The 15,417-nt window shown below is 43.8% G+C and overlaps 1 protein-coding gene across 1 annotated transcript in view; it reads left to right on the top strand.

Moving 5' to 3' along the window:
* The first annotated feature begins 1,909 nt into the window (after positions 1-1,909).
* Positions 1,910-15,417, top strand: part of RASSF3 (Ras association domain family member 3) — a 53,411-nt gene continuing 39,903 nt past the window's right edge. Inside the window, exon 1 of the mRNA XM_058805144.1 lies at positions 1,910-2,172. Within this exon, the coding sequence (XP_058661127.1) occupies positions 2,044-2,172 (129 nt within the window). The 5' untranslated portion in view covers positions 1,910-2,043. The remainder of the gene's footprint in view (positions 2,173-15,417) is intronic.

Genomic DNA, 15,417 nt, shown 5'->3' with positions numbered 1-15,417 from the left:
TTGAGCTCTGTTGCAGCAGCTTGTCTCAATGATCCTCTTTGCCAGCCTCAAGTTCCACCCACACACTATCAAGTTTGAGACTGCAGCCAAGCAAACAAGCTATACACACAGTGCCCCTTGTTCCTGGTGAGTCCATCAAGTATGCCAGCAGATAATACATAAAAATACCTTTAAAAATACCATAAAAATGCCATTTTTAATCACACCTAAGCCACTTATAATCCTTCACCTTAACTGTGATCATAGACATGGGTGTTTTCCCCAAAAGTTTTGTAAACTGGAGTTGCTGGGTCTTGGACAGGTTCAGAGGCATACCCAGCAGATCTCTGGTGTGACTTCCTCTTGGCATGGGGCTGGGCTCAGCAAGCCAGGTAACACAAACATTGTTTGTCTACAGTGAGAATTTTAATACATTTTAGTCGCATTCAAGTAACTTGGCATTCAACTTAAAGCTATCTTGCAGCTATCTTGCATACTACAGGGCTTTTACAGTGCCAACAAGTAGGCTCAAGAGCTGACACATCTGCATCTATGCTGTTAGACTCAATTATTTGTTTTTAAAAGCTATGATACCTTCTTATCTGCCAGATGCCAAACTCCATATGAAAATCTGGAAGAATCAGAGTTTACGGAAAAGTAAGGATTTAACACCTCCCAACTGACTGACCAGTTTTGGCTCTCAGTGTGAATGGTTTTGCCAGTTTGGAGGTGACTTTATCAATATATAAGGCATACCCGGTCCAGGAGGAGCACTTACTGGCAGAAACAGACCCATTTTCCTTGGGATAGGAGCAGCCACACACAGCAAATGAGGAGTGTGTGAGGGATCAACGAAATGGGGAGCAGGAAGAGGGAAAGGAGATGTTAGCTAATGGTGTCCCAGATTACATCTGTATCTGAGTACTGAGACCACGGGAACTGATGTGTCAACGTGCAACATCAAATACGTTTAATCTGAGGCTGTGCTGTTGCAGAAAGGTATCGCCTTGCTGATCCCCATGTCTCAGGGTTTGCTCCGGCAGCAAGTGGCTGAAGTGACTCACTTCCCCCCATGGGACCAGCGTTGTGGCACAGGGCACAGCAGGAACACCGGGCTAAGGGCGTGCAGGAAAGGCAAATCTGCTCTTACGGGCAGCTGCACAGCTTTAGGAAGCCGTACCTTAAACCCGGTATCCTGTCGGTGACAGTGACCAGCCCTAGATAAATTAAGGGCAGACATGAGACTCTCCGGCAGGTAATTATGGAGTGATCTGGCCTTCAGGCATTGTCTGTCATTTCCCCCAGTAGTGATGAGTCTGATGTTTCCCCTGTGTCTTATTAGGACTTTCGTGCTTTAAATATGTTTTTCAGTTGTAGATCTGGATATTCTTGCTATCTACACACATATCTAATCCCTGGTGAGTCTTCACAAGCCTCCCTCCTCGTTACATCCTGGGGCGATGAATTCCATTGACTTAATAGTCCGTGTGCTGCTGATGGTGCGCGGGGCGGCCCCGGCCGGGGACGGCGGCGGCTGCGGAGCTGGAGGCTGTGACTGCTCAGCCGGAATTCATGGATCGCTGGAAGAACTGTAGGGAAAAAGCTCTCCCCAGTACTTTGCCGTCAGTAGTTTTTTACATGACTACGCTTACGGTGCATAGAAGAGTGAAACTGAGTAATTATTAGGGAAAGATTTGGGAACTTCTCACTTCAGCAAGGCCCCTCTCAGCTGCCTCGCTGATGTAATGAGCATGGAGGTGCGGAGGCGCCGGCCCAAGCCGGGGAGAGGGTCAGGACTCGGCCGGGCGTGGGGCCAGGAAGGAGCCGCCCGCAGCCCTCACCTGCTGCCCGGGCGGGCGGGGGCGGCGCTGCCCGGGAACTCGCGCGGCAGGAAGGGAGCGGAGCGAGGGCGGGAGCGGGGCCGCCGGAGCCGCGGCTCCTCCTCCTCCTCCCCGGACCCCGCGGGCTGGGCGAGGAGCGGCAGCGGCGGGGCCCCATGCGGCGGCCGGGACGGCGCTCTCCGCCGCCCGGCCCCAGCAGCGCCAGCAGCCCCCGCCGCCGCCGATGACCTGGACCAGCAGCATGAGCAGCGGGTACAGCAGCCTGGAGGAGGAAGAGTCGGAGGAGTTCTTCTTCACCGCGCGCACCTCCTTCTTCAGGAGGCCGCCGGGCAAGAGCCGCGCCGCCCCACAAGTGAGTGCCGTGCGCCGGGCAGGAGGGGCGGCTGCGCCGCGCGGGGCAGCTGCTGCCGGCCGGGCCGGGCCGGGCCGGCTCCCGCCGGCCGGGCTGCCTCGGGCTGGGCTCCCGCCGGCCGGGCTGCCTCGGGCTGGGCTCCCGCCGGCTCGGCCTCCACGTGTCCGCCGCCCCCTCCCCCATGGGGAAGGACCCGCGGAGCCGCTCGGGCGGCGGGACGGAGCGGGGAGGAGGCGGCCGGGAAGGGCTTCCCTCGGCGGGCTTCCAGCGGGGCTCCCGTGCCACCGGGGGTCGCTGGAGGGGCCTGCTGGCGTGCCCCTCTCGGCAGCCGGGCTGAGGGACCCCCACTGCCTGCGGGCAGGGATGTGAGCAGAAATCCCCGTCTGTGCGGTGAGTGACCGCGCTGTTGGCCCCGCTGCCGCCTCTGCCTCCTCGCTCTTTCGGAGCTCGTTCCGATGTGAATGACAGCCTCTTCAGCTGGTTTGTTGGCAGCGAAAGGCCCTCTGAAGTGTTTAAGTGGCTTGGTTTAAGCATTCAGGCTCAGGCAAGTGGGGCTTTGAGGTGAAGAGCTAATTAAATACAAAGCAAAACTCCGAACCAACCCCTTGTGTGGGCAGCGTTGAAATTCAGTGGAGGACCTGTCCGACCCAGAGCAGTCATTAAACCTTACAGGGTACGCGTCACACTTTTTTAGCTAAGCAGGCTATCCCCCCTCATTTCTCTCTTTCTGAAGCGCAGGATCTCATTGTAGAGATGGCTGGTGTCTTTGGAAACTGTAGGCTAGCGAGCCTGTTTTGTTTATGCTACTTCTTCATCTGCTCCCACCAGCATCAGTGCCTTCTTTCTGTTCAGCGTCTGTTTCTTTCTACAAACTCTTAGTAGTTTTCCTCACTGCATTTCAGTGTTGGTATTACTGGTGCTGTAGGAACCTGGTTATAAACTTGCTTTTGAAAGCCTGGACACGTCAGCTGCCCTCTGGTCCACCTGTGGCAGTTGTCAAAAAACATAATTTGTTGCCCACAGCCATTCCTGTAGGCTGCATTCTGCTGCCGAAAGCCAATCTTGGTTTCTGTTTCTTTGAGGTTATTTGTGATTTGCTTAAACTGAAACCCTCTAGCTGCCCCTTAGGAAACTCCTGCTCCTGTTTGAGGAAGTGCAAGAGCTCTCTTGAACTTCAATTTCCTTTGCAAAGTCTGGCAGGGAGCCTGGGCACACCCTCTTCCTACACCTGAGCTTGGGCACTTGGAGAAAATAGGTTGGGACCAGCTATGTACCAGGTCATGGCTGCTTCTCCAGGGTACTTCTTGACACTCTCCTCAGTGTTTGTTTTTGTCTCATGCATTTTGAGTTTCAGCCTCCCACTAACCTCAGGTGTTCTCTGGAAGCTGCTGAGTACTGTGGAGTGTCCCTGAACTTCATCTGGTAACCTATTTGGCCAGCACTGGCTGCCACCTGGCCCTTAGAGGGTTAGAGGGGAGGATCCTGGTGTGACAGTACTGTGGGAATAAATACCTATCTGCTGTCTGCCTCAGTGTAGTTACTGTATCATGACATGGGAGAGGGTCCATGTCTTAATTCAGATCCTAAAAATATGCACATCATTCTAATGCTATTGTATGAGTTGTGTTTCTAAATATTAGCTGTATAAGTAGTAAGTTGTGCAAATGCATAATTCCTAGCAAGAGGGACTGGAAAAAAAACCCAAAAAACCCCCTCCCCATAACTAAAATTTTTTATTCTGCTCTAGTATTGCTTTCCAAAAGAATACTGCAGTGGGTGTTGCAGGGTACATATTTAACTATGTATTTACTAGGCTGGAACAAATTCATTTGTATTGCTGACTCTGCAGCATCAGAAATACTCAGCTAGTATTTCTAGTCATAAAGTTACTACCAGTTGCTCTCAGCTGATGATTTATGGAGAGAAGAAAGAAACCCCCTCCAAACAATGCTGAATGCAGATTTCAACAGTCATGTGGCCAGTAAGAGTTTCCCCTTCCAGCAATAACAGTCATAATAAGCCTCTTTGTAGGGATGAGGATGTTACTTTTGGTTTGTATTTGAGGTTTAGTTAAAAAATGCATAATATGTCCCCTTGAGCAAAGAGAAAAGAGTGGAGCTGATAGTTATTGTTTCTGTGTCTTTCCCAACTACACAGATATTAAGTTCTCCAGTGTGTTTCTCTTCTTGCAGAAGACCTTTAAGTGCTGGCAGTTACATTTATCCTTCTGTCTTAGCTCCCTCTGCCCCCTTTCTTGCAGGGAAAAAATGGTTTAGAGCATTTGGTTTGCAGCTGTGCCTGCAGAAAAACTGAGAAAAACTCAGTACTAGTGTTTAGCCTTGTTATGTATGGATTTCCAAAGAGAAGAAAGAGAAAACAAAATTCACTTGCATAAGTAGTGAGTTTTTGTCTTCATGTAATTGGGCAAGGATGGGCTTAAATACATGAAATTCTGCTAATGAGACAGGATTAATGAACTGACTGCAGTTCTGGTGTAAAAACTCTGTGATAGTACCTTTGGTCTTTGCTTAGGATCTGTAGAGTGATTAAAGATTTAGGCAACTCTTCCCATTTCTATACCACTTCTAAAAAAAAATTTCAGCATAAAACCTTTGCAGTAGATAATAGGCAGTACGGTGTTCTAGGGTTCAGTCTGAGGGCAGTGGAAATAAAAATGCAGGTTGCCTTTTGCTGTCTTATTGCTCCTGAAAGTTTAGCTTTATTTAAGGTTTCTTATCAGCTGTGTCTCTTGTAAAATTTGAGTGTCAGAGACTAGATTAAACTCAGTGTGGTCCTGTTTCATGTTTGCAATGAGTCATCATTTAATAAATGAAAAAGGCAGAACTGTAAATATTTTTGTCCTGCCAGTCTGACTACTCAGGTGAGGTAAAGTTATCCATGTATGTAGGCTTTTGCAAGATCAGACCAGTGCTTCTGTATGATCAAGCCTTTGGAAATGGTCCATTCCCTGTAGAGAAAATACCAAAATAAGATGTTTGGCAAACTTTTGAAAACTGACCCCTTTCTCTCCCTGTTTCCTCCCACCCACCCCCATCCTTCAGGAAAATTGAAACCAGTCATGCCTGCTGCTGCAAGCCCCACCATATGCTGGAGGGATGTGCATCTTCCTGTGTATGTTTTCTGCACTTTCCTTCCACATGCCAGTTCCCTGAATTATCCCACTTTGAGCAGGGTTGATGTAAATCCTTGCAATTGTTTCCTTTCCCAGGGGTCTCAGTGGATCAATGCCTTTCAAGCACTGGAGGTGGCTAGTTCCAAGCCATGCTGAGCTCACGTTTTCTGTCTGGATGACTGCAAAAACCTGAGGACATCCCTGTACTTGGTTCTGCCTGCTCTATGTTTGAGGGCCCCTTCCACTGTAACTGTAAGGGTTTGAAACATGATAAGAGGCTGTAGTCAAGCTCTCTCTCTGCCCTTCTGTGTGAGGAATCTGTGAGACAGGACATCACTGTACTTTGGGAAACCTTGCTTTGGGAAGCTGGCAGTGCTATGAAGGTCATGGATCCCAGCTAAAAGAGGGCCATTCCTGCAGGTCCTGTTCAGCATCTGAGTTGTGAATACTCTGCACACAAAATGTGAGAGACTTCTGGTTGATGTCTCATGCAAAATGGCTTGGATATAGGAAGTTTGACACTTGGATGCTGCTTTGTTCTTTGGAGTAAAAACCCAAAATGCTCCTGTGTGCTCTGTTTTTCTACCATTTCATACAGGGCTCTGTAAAAGTTTTTGCAAGAAAAATGCAATCTCTTCTGTTGGCAGCTTCCAAAAATGCATGTGTTCCTTCTGCACCCAAGAATGTCCCCGTTGCCTCCCTGTCAACACTGGTCCTTCCCTCTCTGGGGTCTGATTTCTCCCTCTCTCTTCCCCTTACTGGTCTTGGTCTTCACAGCTTCCAGACCCGCTAAGTTCCTTCCCCTGCACCCTCACCCAGTGCACTCTGCCATGACATTGGCTTTGTGGCTGTCTGTTCTGCATGTCAGTGGGATTTGCAGCTGTGGTAATGGTGGTGGGAAAGGAAAATAATAGAAAAGCTGGAAATGGAAAGCAGATAGGTAAGAGCAGAGGAGGTGTAAAGGGCAAGAGCAAAAGGCAGAGGGTGACAGTCTCATCCCTAGCTAGTCCTGACAAGGTAATCAGCTAGCTCTCATTTCACTGTTGGAGAAGAAGGTTTGAAGGGAAAGATGTAGCAATTTTTTTTTTTTTTTAGTGGGTGAGCTGGTGAAAATGGGAGGAAGTAGGACAAACTTCTGGGCACAGATACCTTTTTTTAGGTTTCTTCCACGTGAATTTGCTGGGTAAGTTGAGGCATGCAATTGAGAGGAAGAGAGATCATTAAAAAAACCCATTTGAGTTGGGAACAAAAGTTTCTAGTAGTAAAATGCAATTTGTGGCTGCTCTAGCCTGGTTAGGACATCTCTGTGTTACCAGTGTCCATTATTAATGTTTTACATTGTTTGGCCATTGCGACTCTTCCTGGGTTTCCTTTTAGTAACGTTCCCTAGGGAAAATGGCTCTCCTGACTACCAGAAAAAATGAGGTTTCTAATTATAGGCTTGCTTTGGAGCCAAAAAGTTTAAGTTTGTTTTTGACATGTAGTCGTGAAACTTGTTTTAAAAAAGGCAACTAAAAATATCCAGTAATATTTTGTTCTTTTTTTTTTTTAATTCATTTGGCAGTCAGCGAATATTATGGGATAAACATTGTCGCAACAGAAATACTTGAAAGTTAAGGGCTGAAGGAATGAGTAGGGTAGGGATTGTGTCTATTTTAAGCCCACATCACTGTGATGATAAACTAGCAGTCGTTATTGTGTGTTTTTGCCTCACTCTTCTCTCAGAGGATTTGATGTGGTGTGTCAGTAACTTGGAGGGGCTTGATGGCCATTTTGTGGTGAACTCTGAGTCCCCTGCTGGTGTCTGACAGCCTCTGGAAGTGAGATGAGGTTTATGCTCTGTGCAGAGGATGCTGATTGCCATACGCTGGTTTATCACCACAGTTGGTTCTTGAAATCATCGGTTTAAATTTTGAGGACTAAACTATATGAAATAGTAACTTCTAGCACATACAAAAATTTTAGAAACAGATTTAGGAGAGGTGGATTAACATACTGTCCTAGTCAGAGTTCAGGTCACTAAAACATGATGGGTGCTGTTAGATTCAGCAATTTAAGGGTCACGAGTGCAGCACCAGCAGCAGGTAGTATTCAGACTAGATAAGTAACTCTTAACCTTTCCACTGTTTTCTTAAGTCTATTGTATTAATTCTATATTAAGTGCCTCTCAGGCAGTTACTTATGTATTAACTTTGGGAGCACAAACATTGTTAACTTTTTTATTGACATTTATTTAAATACCACCGGAGAAACACTGATTATTTATTTTTCCTTTTGTTGGAGAAAAAAAGGCTTTGATTCCCTTATCAGAGTCTTGGGGTATAGTAGCTAGGCTTTACATTAGTTAGATGAAGAGCATTTAGTTAGTGTGGATATTTTGTGAACTCAGTGATGTAATTGAGTTGGGATAATTGTGAAGGTTTAGGTGCAAAGCAGAAGGGCAGAGTTGTGGAGTTTAGCTGAAGTCAGAAAGTATTGGGCACCTATAACTTTATGGTCCAAAATGTTTAGACTTAGGCTTCTTCAGACACATGTGAACAGGCATGCAGGCACAAGGAGTTTTCTTTTAACTGAAGAGTCTGGTGAATCCAGGAAAGTGCTCTGCAGAGCAGCAGAGCTCAAGGTCATTTTAATACATTGAAGAGATGGAAAAAACCCCAATAAAAAGTTACTTAATGAGAAAATTTGATACCTCCTTTTCATTATCTGTTATTTCAGCTGCAGATCAGTGTGTAAGAATAATATCAGAATGACCATTTTGGAAGAGGATCCTGCTGTTTTACATCTAGCTACAGCAATAGCAAAATTATGAAGAAAAACTGAAGTAGAAACTGATGATACAGAAGTTTGATTCTTCTGTAGTCTCTTCAGAAGTTTGTCTCTTCAGTCAGTGGCACCAGTGCTGAATTAACAGTTGCAAACACTGCTGGCTCATGGGTTGGGCACAAAGGGTCAAAGTGAATCATCACAGACTGTCAGCTGGCCTCTCATGGAGTTCTGCAGGGCTCCATCTCAGCCCAGAGCTTGTCCACGTCTTCATTAATGACTTGGATGCAGGACTAGAAGGAATATGAAATAAATTTGCTAATGACACTAAATTGAGAGGGGCTGTTGAGTCCCTCAAAGGCAGAGAGACATTGATAAATTAGAGAGATGGGCAATCACCTACTGGATGAAGTTTAACAAGGGCAAGTGACATATTCTGCCCCTGGGATGGGGCAATCCTGGATGTATGGACAGACTGGGGAATGAGAGGCTGGAGGGCAGCACTGCAGAAAGGGACCTGGGGGTCCTGGTTGATGGCAAGTTGAATCTGGGTCAGCAGTGCCCTGGCAGCCAGGAGGGCCAAGAGTGTCCTGGGATGCATCAGGCACAGCATCACCAATTGGGCAAGGGAGGGGATTGCCCTGCTCTGCTCTGCACTGGGGCAGCCTCACCTTGAGTGCCATGTGTGGTCTTGGGCAATGTAAGGAAGATATTGCCCAAAACTGTGAGGAATGGGCACAGTGTAAGGAAGATGTTAAGCTATTGGGGAGTGTCCAAAGGGGGGCAATGAAGGTGTTGAAGGGTCTTGAGGGGAAGCTGTATGAGGAGTGCCTGAGGTCATTTGGCCTGTTCAGCCTGGAGAACAGGAGACTAAGGGGAGAGCTTTTATTGCCTTCTGCAACTTCCTTGTGAGGTGAAATGGAGGGGCAGGTACTGATCTCTCTCCACTCTTGTAACCAGTGACAGAACTCGAGGGTATGGCCTGAAAGTGTGTCAGGGGGAGGCTCAGGCTATGTATCAGTAAAAGGTTCTTCACCCAGAGGGTGATCAGGCCCAGGAACAGGCTCCCCAGGGAACTGGTCACAGCACCAGCCTGACAGAGAAACATTTGGACAATGCTCTCAGGCACATGGTGTGATTCTTGGGGTGTCCTATGTAGGGTCAAGAATTGGACTTTGGTGATCCTTGTGGGTCCCTTTCAATTGAGGATATTCTGTGATTCTAAATAAACTGATTAACAGAGAGTTTTGGATTAAGTGCTCGGTATGTAATGCAGCATTTTGCCTGTGACACTATACTAGTGAGTCCAGACAAGCAATGTGAGTTTCATGAAGAGAGACATGGGAGTGACAGGTCTCTTGTTCAGCTCTCCTCATGGATAGGCAGATAAGGCCAATGTGCAGGCAACACATTGGGCCAGGCTATTCAGTATATCCTGCACTTCATTCTTAGGTAGAAGTAGTAGAGAAGTAGTAGGGCTCTTACAGATGCATGCTCACATTAAAAAAAAAAAAAAATTAGATGTTAGCTATATATATATATATATATATATATATATATATGTATGCACACACAAAATATTTAGATTTATGTATATAAATCTGCCACACACACATATGGATTTGTGCCTTTTGAGACCAACATTCAGGAAAGGTCTTAAAACCAGCAGTCCCACAGATGGTAGAGGTGTGCCCTGATGGGACTGAAGGTAGCCCAGCATGCTGTGATGCCCCTAGTTTCAGTGCAGCACCTACCTGACTGCTGCATTGTCAGGCTTTTGTGTGGGTTCAGGTGCCTGTGTCCAAGCCTGCACGTTTCTGTAGACAGGTATGAATTGACTTGGGGTGAGTAATTACCGCTTTCCTGTTGGGTGCTTGCTGCTCTCTGAGGTTGGTGAAGTACTGCAGACAGTTTTGAGGAGAGTGCTTCCTATGCAGATGTGTATTTGGCTATGCTAAGTAGCCACATGTGATTTATGTAGCAATTAAGAATGCTTTCTAGTTACTCATCTATGTGTGTGCTGGAGAGGAATTTGTGTTCCTGTATGCAGAGGAGTCTCTGCTGTGCTGAAAATAATAGTAAAGGCAGCAGTGGTTCATTGCCTCTGAGGATGTATCAAGCCTTGACCTTGGGTATGTAGGAGTAGTTGGTGTGCGGGCTGCCAGCTTCTCTGTCTCACTCTTTACCCACTCAGTAATTGTGGAAAATGCTGTTTGCAAGTGTGTTTCTTTTATAAATTACATAAAATAATATACTAGGGGCAAATTACAAAGGCAGTTGTCTCTAATCTGTTATAAATATTCCTGTTGTCCATAATTAGAACTGCTTGTATTGTGATCTGTCTCCTCTCTGATCCAAGGTGTGGTCAAGTGCATGGATGCACAGTCCAACCATGCTATAGTTTTCCTCATAGTGCACAGTCCTTGTGTTTGCAATACACAATCAATACAGTCTCTCTAAAGCCTGATTTGTAATAATAAAAACTGAATATCAAGTTCTCCTCTGACTGAACATGATAGCTTGCCAAATATTTAATTTTATTTCTGCTGAAGCAGGAATCCCACGTTTTGACTTGTCCCCCTTGAAGTAAAATTTGTAATAGAACAAATTTGTTAATGCTTTGCAAGTAGTTTAGCACCTTTATTGATGGCTAATAACCTCTGTTGTAGAGGACTTCCTCTCAGTGACTTCTTATGTATGGGTGTGCCTAGGACATCCTAGCCTGTAAACTGGAAAGAGTTTAGTTCAGATGTTTCATGTAGAGCATTATTTTTCTCTTAGAGGGTTCTTCTCTTCTGAAGAATTTGATGCCTCAAGATCAAAGCCTGCTTGTCTTGCTGTTCAGTCCAAAGGGAACTTGATTTGGTGTGTTCACTTAGATACATAAGCTGAGATTGTGGAAGTCTTTTTGTTCAGATTTGCTCATCTAATTGTAAAATATTCTCATAGTTCATATGAGAAGCACCTGGTAAAGCCATATAAACTCCAGCAACTGCATGAGGGATTTCAGCACGACCCTTTGTGATTGTGTGCATATTCTTTGGCATTGCCTGAAAGATTAAGAATTTGGTGGTTATGTATTGCATAATGGGAGAATTGGTCTGCATTGTTTCTCCTCATATTTTAAATGAGTAAGTTCAAGAGTCAGTATTATTGAGATTAGCATAAGAGTCAGTGCAAATTTTTAAAACAGATGCAATCTGAACTACTGTATTACAATTTTTTATTACATTATTGATGTGTGGAAAGGTTATGTAATGTAGGCATAGACAGGTATCTTATATTACCATTTATGATAAAATGTGTAAAAAAACCCCAACCCCGTTTTTTTGTGTCTCTGATTAGCTTGCAAGTAGTAGAAAAGTTGATGTGTGGCAAGTGACCCAGGCTGTGCCTAAAATGCACAGCAGGTACACGCTGCAGCCAGCTGCAGGAACTGATCCCCCAGCCTTCCAGACTGGTGACTTAAAGAATGCTCAGCCCCATTTTTGTTACCATGCATATGTGTTTAACTTTGAAAAGCAGTGGACAGCAAGGGTTTCTGCAGAAGTGCTTCTGGGTCTGTCAGGCTAGATAGTTGAGCCTAAGTGTTGAAAACCAAGGAACAGAAATATGAGCAGGAGGAAAGTTCATTTTAATCCTGTCATACATACAGGCTCCCCATTTCCATCACCAGGAGTACTTTGATGCATTTGATTAGACCCATGTGATGGCTGTGATATAGCCAGGGGTAAATGCTGCCTAAGGGGATGCTCCTGAAAACTGCTAAAATAAATCCTTAACTCTCCATGTGGCATGGACTTGGCAGCTGAAAGCTAGAAATAGGTGTAACTTTTATATCTGACAGTAAAGGACGAGGAGAAGGAAGGAATCTTTGTGTACAAGACTTGCTCCATCTCTTGAAGGATAGTATGAACACTTATCAACTGCTGAGAGCAAACTGGAGTAAATTATCCTGCATACATGTGAGGCATGGTAAAAGAGAGGGGATGTTGTTTGAGATGGGGAGTTGATTTGTTACTGTTGTCTTTTAGGAGCTCTGTTGCAAAGAAGGAAGAGAAAGTACTCTATCTACCCTGCTGTAAGTGCAGGCTGAAAAATTACCTGTTAATATTTCTGCATGTAGGATCAATGTCTTATGTCCTGGGGAAAAATACACAGCTAAAGGAAAAATTCATGCTTGAGGCAGTTGCTCTATTAGGTACCCACATACAAGTGCTGGCAGGGTAAGAACAGAAGAGTCAGGGGAACATTAGTGGTGCAGGCAATCTGATGCAAGCAGTAACCAGACTCCCATGTAATCTGTGCAAGAGAAATCTGCTTTATTAAGGGGAACTTGATCTTTCATTAAAGAAATATTCTGGTCATCATAGTCACAGCTTTCATGGAGCTTAATTTAGCACAGTGTTACTTTTCTACTGCACCGTCTACATAAATTTGTAATTCTAAAGTGTGATTTTCTGTATTTAGAAATTTATCCAAATCTTTGGGTTAATTTTGATGTAAAATCTATTATTAGGGAGAGTTTGCAGTTTTTGCATAAGTTAGCAGGTCAGCTTAAGATGAATTGGGAATGTTTAATTGGACATTAAGGGGCGCTTTACTTGTTGAATTTATGAAATGCCCTTTTCACCTTCCAAGAATATAGGATACAGGTTGTTAACTAATGCCAGGAGCCTTAATCAATTCTTTCTATAATGAAAATAATTTAGCTGCTTTTAGGGAGCTAAATTATTTAGAGTAAGGGGATCTCAGGATCTAAGTAAATGTTTTCACAGTAGCAGGTTAAGATAGTCTTATGGAGTGGGGCTATTGTAGAGTTCAAAGACTGAAATCTCTTTTGTTGTATTTGATAATATAATTTAGTTTATTAGTTAGGTAATATATATTAGTTATTTTAGAAGTGACTCTTAAAATACTGAATTACTTTTAATTACCTTTTGGTCACTTTAGTGGTAAGAGACTACTGCACATGCATACGAATGTCAGAGAAGACAGCAAAGCTTCTGGACATCAGTCAGATAAACCTCTGAATCAGATAATCACATTATTCTAAATTTCATTTTCTGTTCTCATTGAATATAAAGTTGAATTAATTTATATGACTAGTTCCCTTTCTTTGAGCTCTATGACTGTGTCAAAAATTGCTCCTGAACAATTTCCTACACTCCCCCTGCTCCCCCTTATTTTTTCTTCAAGGTCTTAGCCAAGCAAGAGCTTGTTTTATTCTTTGGGTGCTAATTACTTTCCCTTCACCTTTTAAGCCTGAGACTGACTCACACTGCTGTTGCTTATAACAATTATAACAAGAATTGCTGATAAATCTAAATACTTTCTCTAAACAGTCTCTATATTAACTGCATAGTATTGCTTTGGGGTCTGATTTGGGCTTCATGGGAGCAAGTTTGTTTTCACAGAAATTGAAAAATGGTATTAGTGTTCAGCTGACCATATGATGTATTACTCTGAACTTTTGTTGATCCCTTGCTTGCCTAGGAGGTATATTTACTGCTTTAAAAATGTTATAAAAATAAAATTCAGCTTAACTAAAACCACCATGTTTTAATTAAAGTATGTTAAAGAAAATGTCTTCTATAAAACTTTTAATTCTGTGCTGTAAATTACCATTTTTTCTTAAGTGTATATTCAGTAGGACTGTATTGTCAAAGAGTATAATAATTGGGAGAATGTTCTTACTGCTAACTCAGACCTGTGAGCAACAGGACTTCATTAAGTAGATTGTGGGTTTCTGGCTTTTTGTTGCTCTGGTCAGAATTGTTGTTCTGTAAAATGAAGCAGACAGTTCCTGTGCTTAGTGTGGTGAGGTTTTTATATTCTGGATTAGGCTGGGTGCCAATTAGCCAGCCACTGTCTGCCCTTCACAGTGTAGACAGTTCTTGTACCTTAGACCTGATCACAGCCTGTGCAACATTGTCCCAAATAAATGCCAAGTATTTAGGCAAGGTGGAGAAGCAGTGATGGTTTATAAATCAGAGTGGCTCTGATTTACAAAGCATCACTGATGCTAGCAGGGCATGTTTTACCAGGGTTTCTCTTTTGGTTTGCTGAACCACAGGGCATTTGTGATTGCCTTAATACAATGATAGGAGGTTTGTTGTAAAATACAGAGGTAATTCCTGATATATACCTTTCTCAAATTCTGAATAAGAATGGAACTGTCTCTAAAACTCTAAAGAAATGTTCAGCTATCAGAAGATCAAATAAGTTGGTTTGAAACATGGCAGGCTGTGTAATGCAAATTTGTTTGACTTCTTAATGATCACCAAGTCATAGTGAGGTTCCTGGGAGTTTAATTCTGTGTTCTGTCACCAGAAAGCTGCTTTGTGTGCACCTGTGCCCGAGATGAACTTGTGAAGGGTGTTTTCAGTTGGCAAAGTTATTGGCAGCACCCCCTTGGTTTGGCTCACTCCCGTTGGGTGTCCTTGGTTTTCCAGTTGCTGTTTTGCTGTCCCCCACTGGCAGCAGTGGGCATGGGAGCTTTTGGGAGGAGTCTTACACCTGCTGAGCTAAATCCTATGGAAGAATGAATTTTTTTCTCTTACTATGCTTCCCTGGAAGGGGTTATCCCACTTGCAAGGAGAGTTTTAGGTGCTCTTAGAATGGACATCTCTGCTTTGATGGTCATAGCAGTTGGGGATTCCAATATCCAAACTGTTGTTCTGTTGTTCCACATGTTCCTGTGACTGAGGGGTGATAAGATGTGCCTCAATACAGATCTTGGAGGATTTAAATAACTTACAGGTTATTCCAGTAGAACAGAAGTTAGATATTTAGAAATATCTTTCTAAAGATCTTCTGTGTTTGTCCAGTCATAGGCAAGAGTGATTAATAGAGTTATATCACAGGCTTTATTTTATGGCTAGAGTTTGTGGGTTTGTCTACACTGACAGCTGCTTTTGAATTCATGTGAATGTGTTCACATGGTGGGAAGCTTATCTCAGGATGGGGGAACATGACTGTTTATATTGTGCTAAAAGGTTAATATGTGAAGTGAAACATCAAAGCAGTTTCTAATGCTCTGAAGTTTAAAACTCACAGTTAATTTAATTACAAAATAATTAAAGGCACATCTTTTCCCACCCCTGAATGCAGACCCCAAATATTCTTCAAAGCATATTTGATTTTAATGATTTGGTGATTTCCTCCCTGAGGCTTTTTTTTAACTTGCCACTGGCATATAAAGATGTAGCTTTGAGTTGCAATGATAATAGACTATTAGTGCAGTAGGTGTTTGCCTCCTAAGACGGTAAAATGACATGTTCTGTGGAAATAGCCTCATATTAAAAAAAAAAAAAATCCTAAACATAGTGATTTTTCCTCTAGCA

Source organism: Ammospiza caudacuta, chromosome 5, assembly GCF_027887145.1.
Source record: "Ammospiza caudacuta isolate bAmmCau1 chromosome 5, bAmmCau1.pri, whole genome shotgun sequence".
Taxonomy (NCBI): Eukaryota; Metazoa; Chordata; class Aves; order Passeriformes; family Passerellidae; genus Ammospiza; species Ammospiza caudacuta.
Note: the sequence above shows the minus strand (reverse complement) of the source record. Positions and strands in the feature narration are given on the sequence as shown.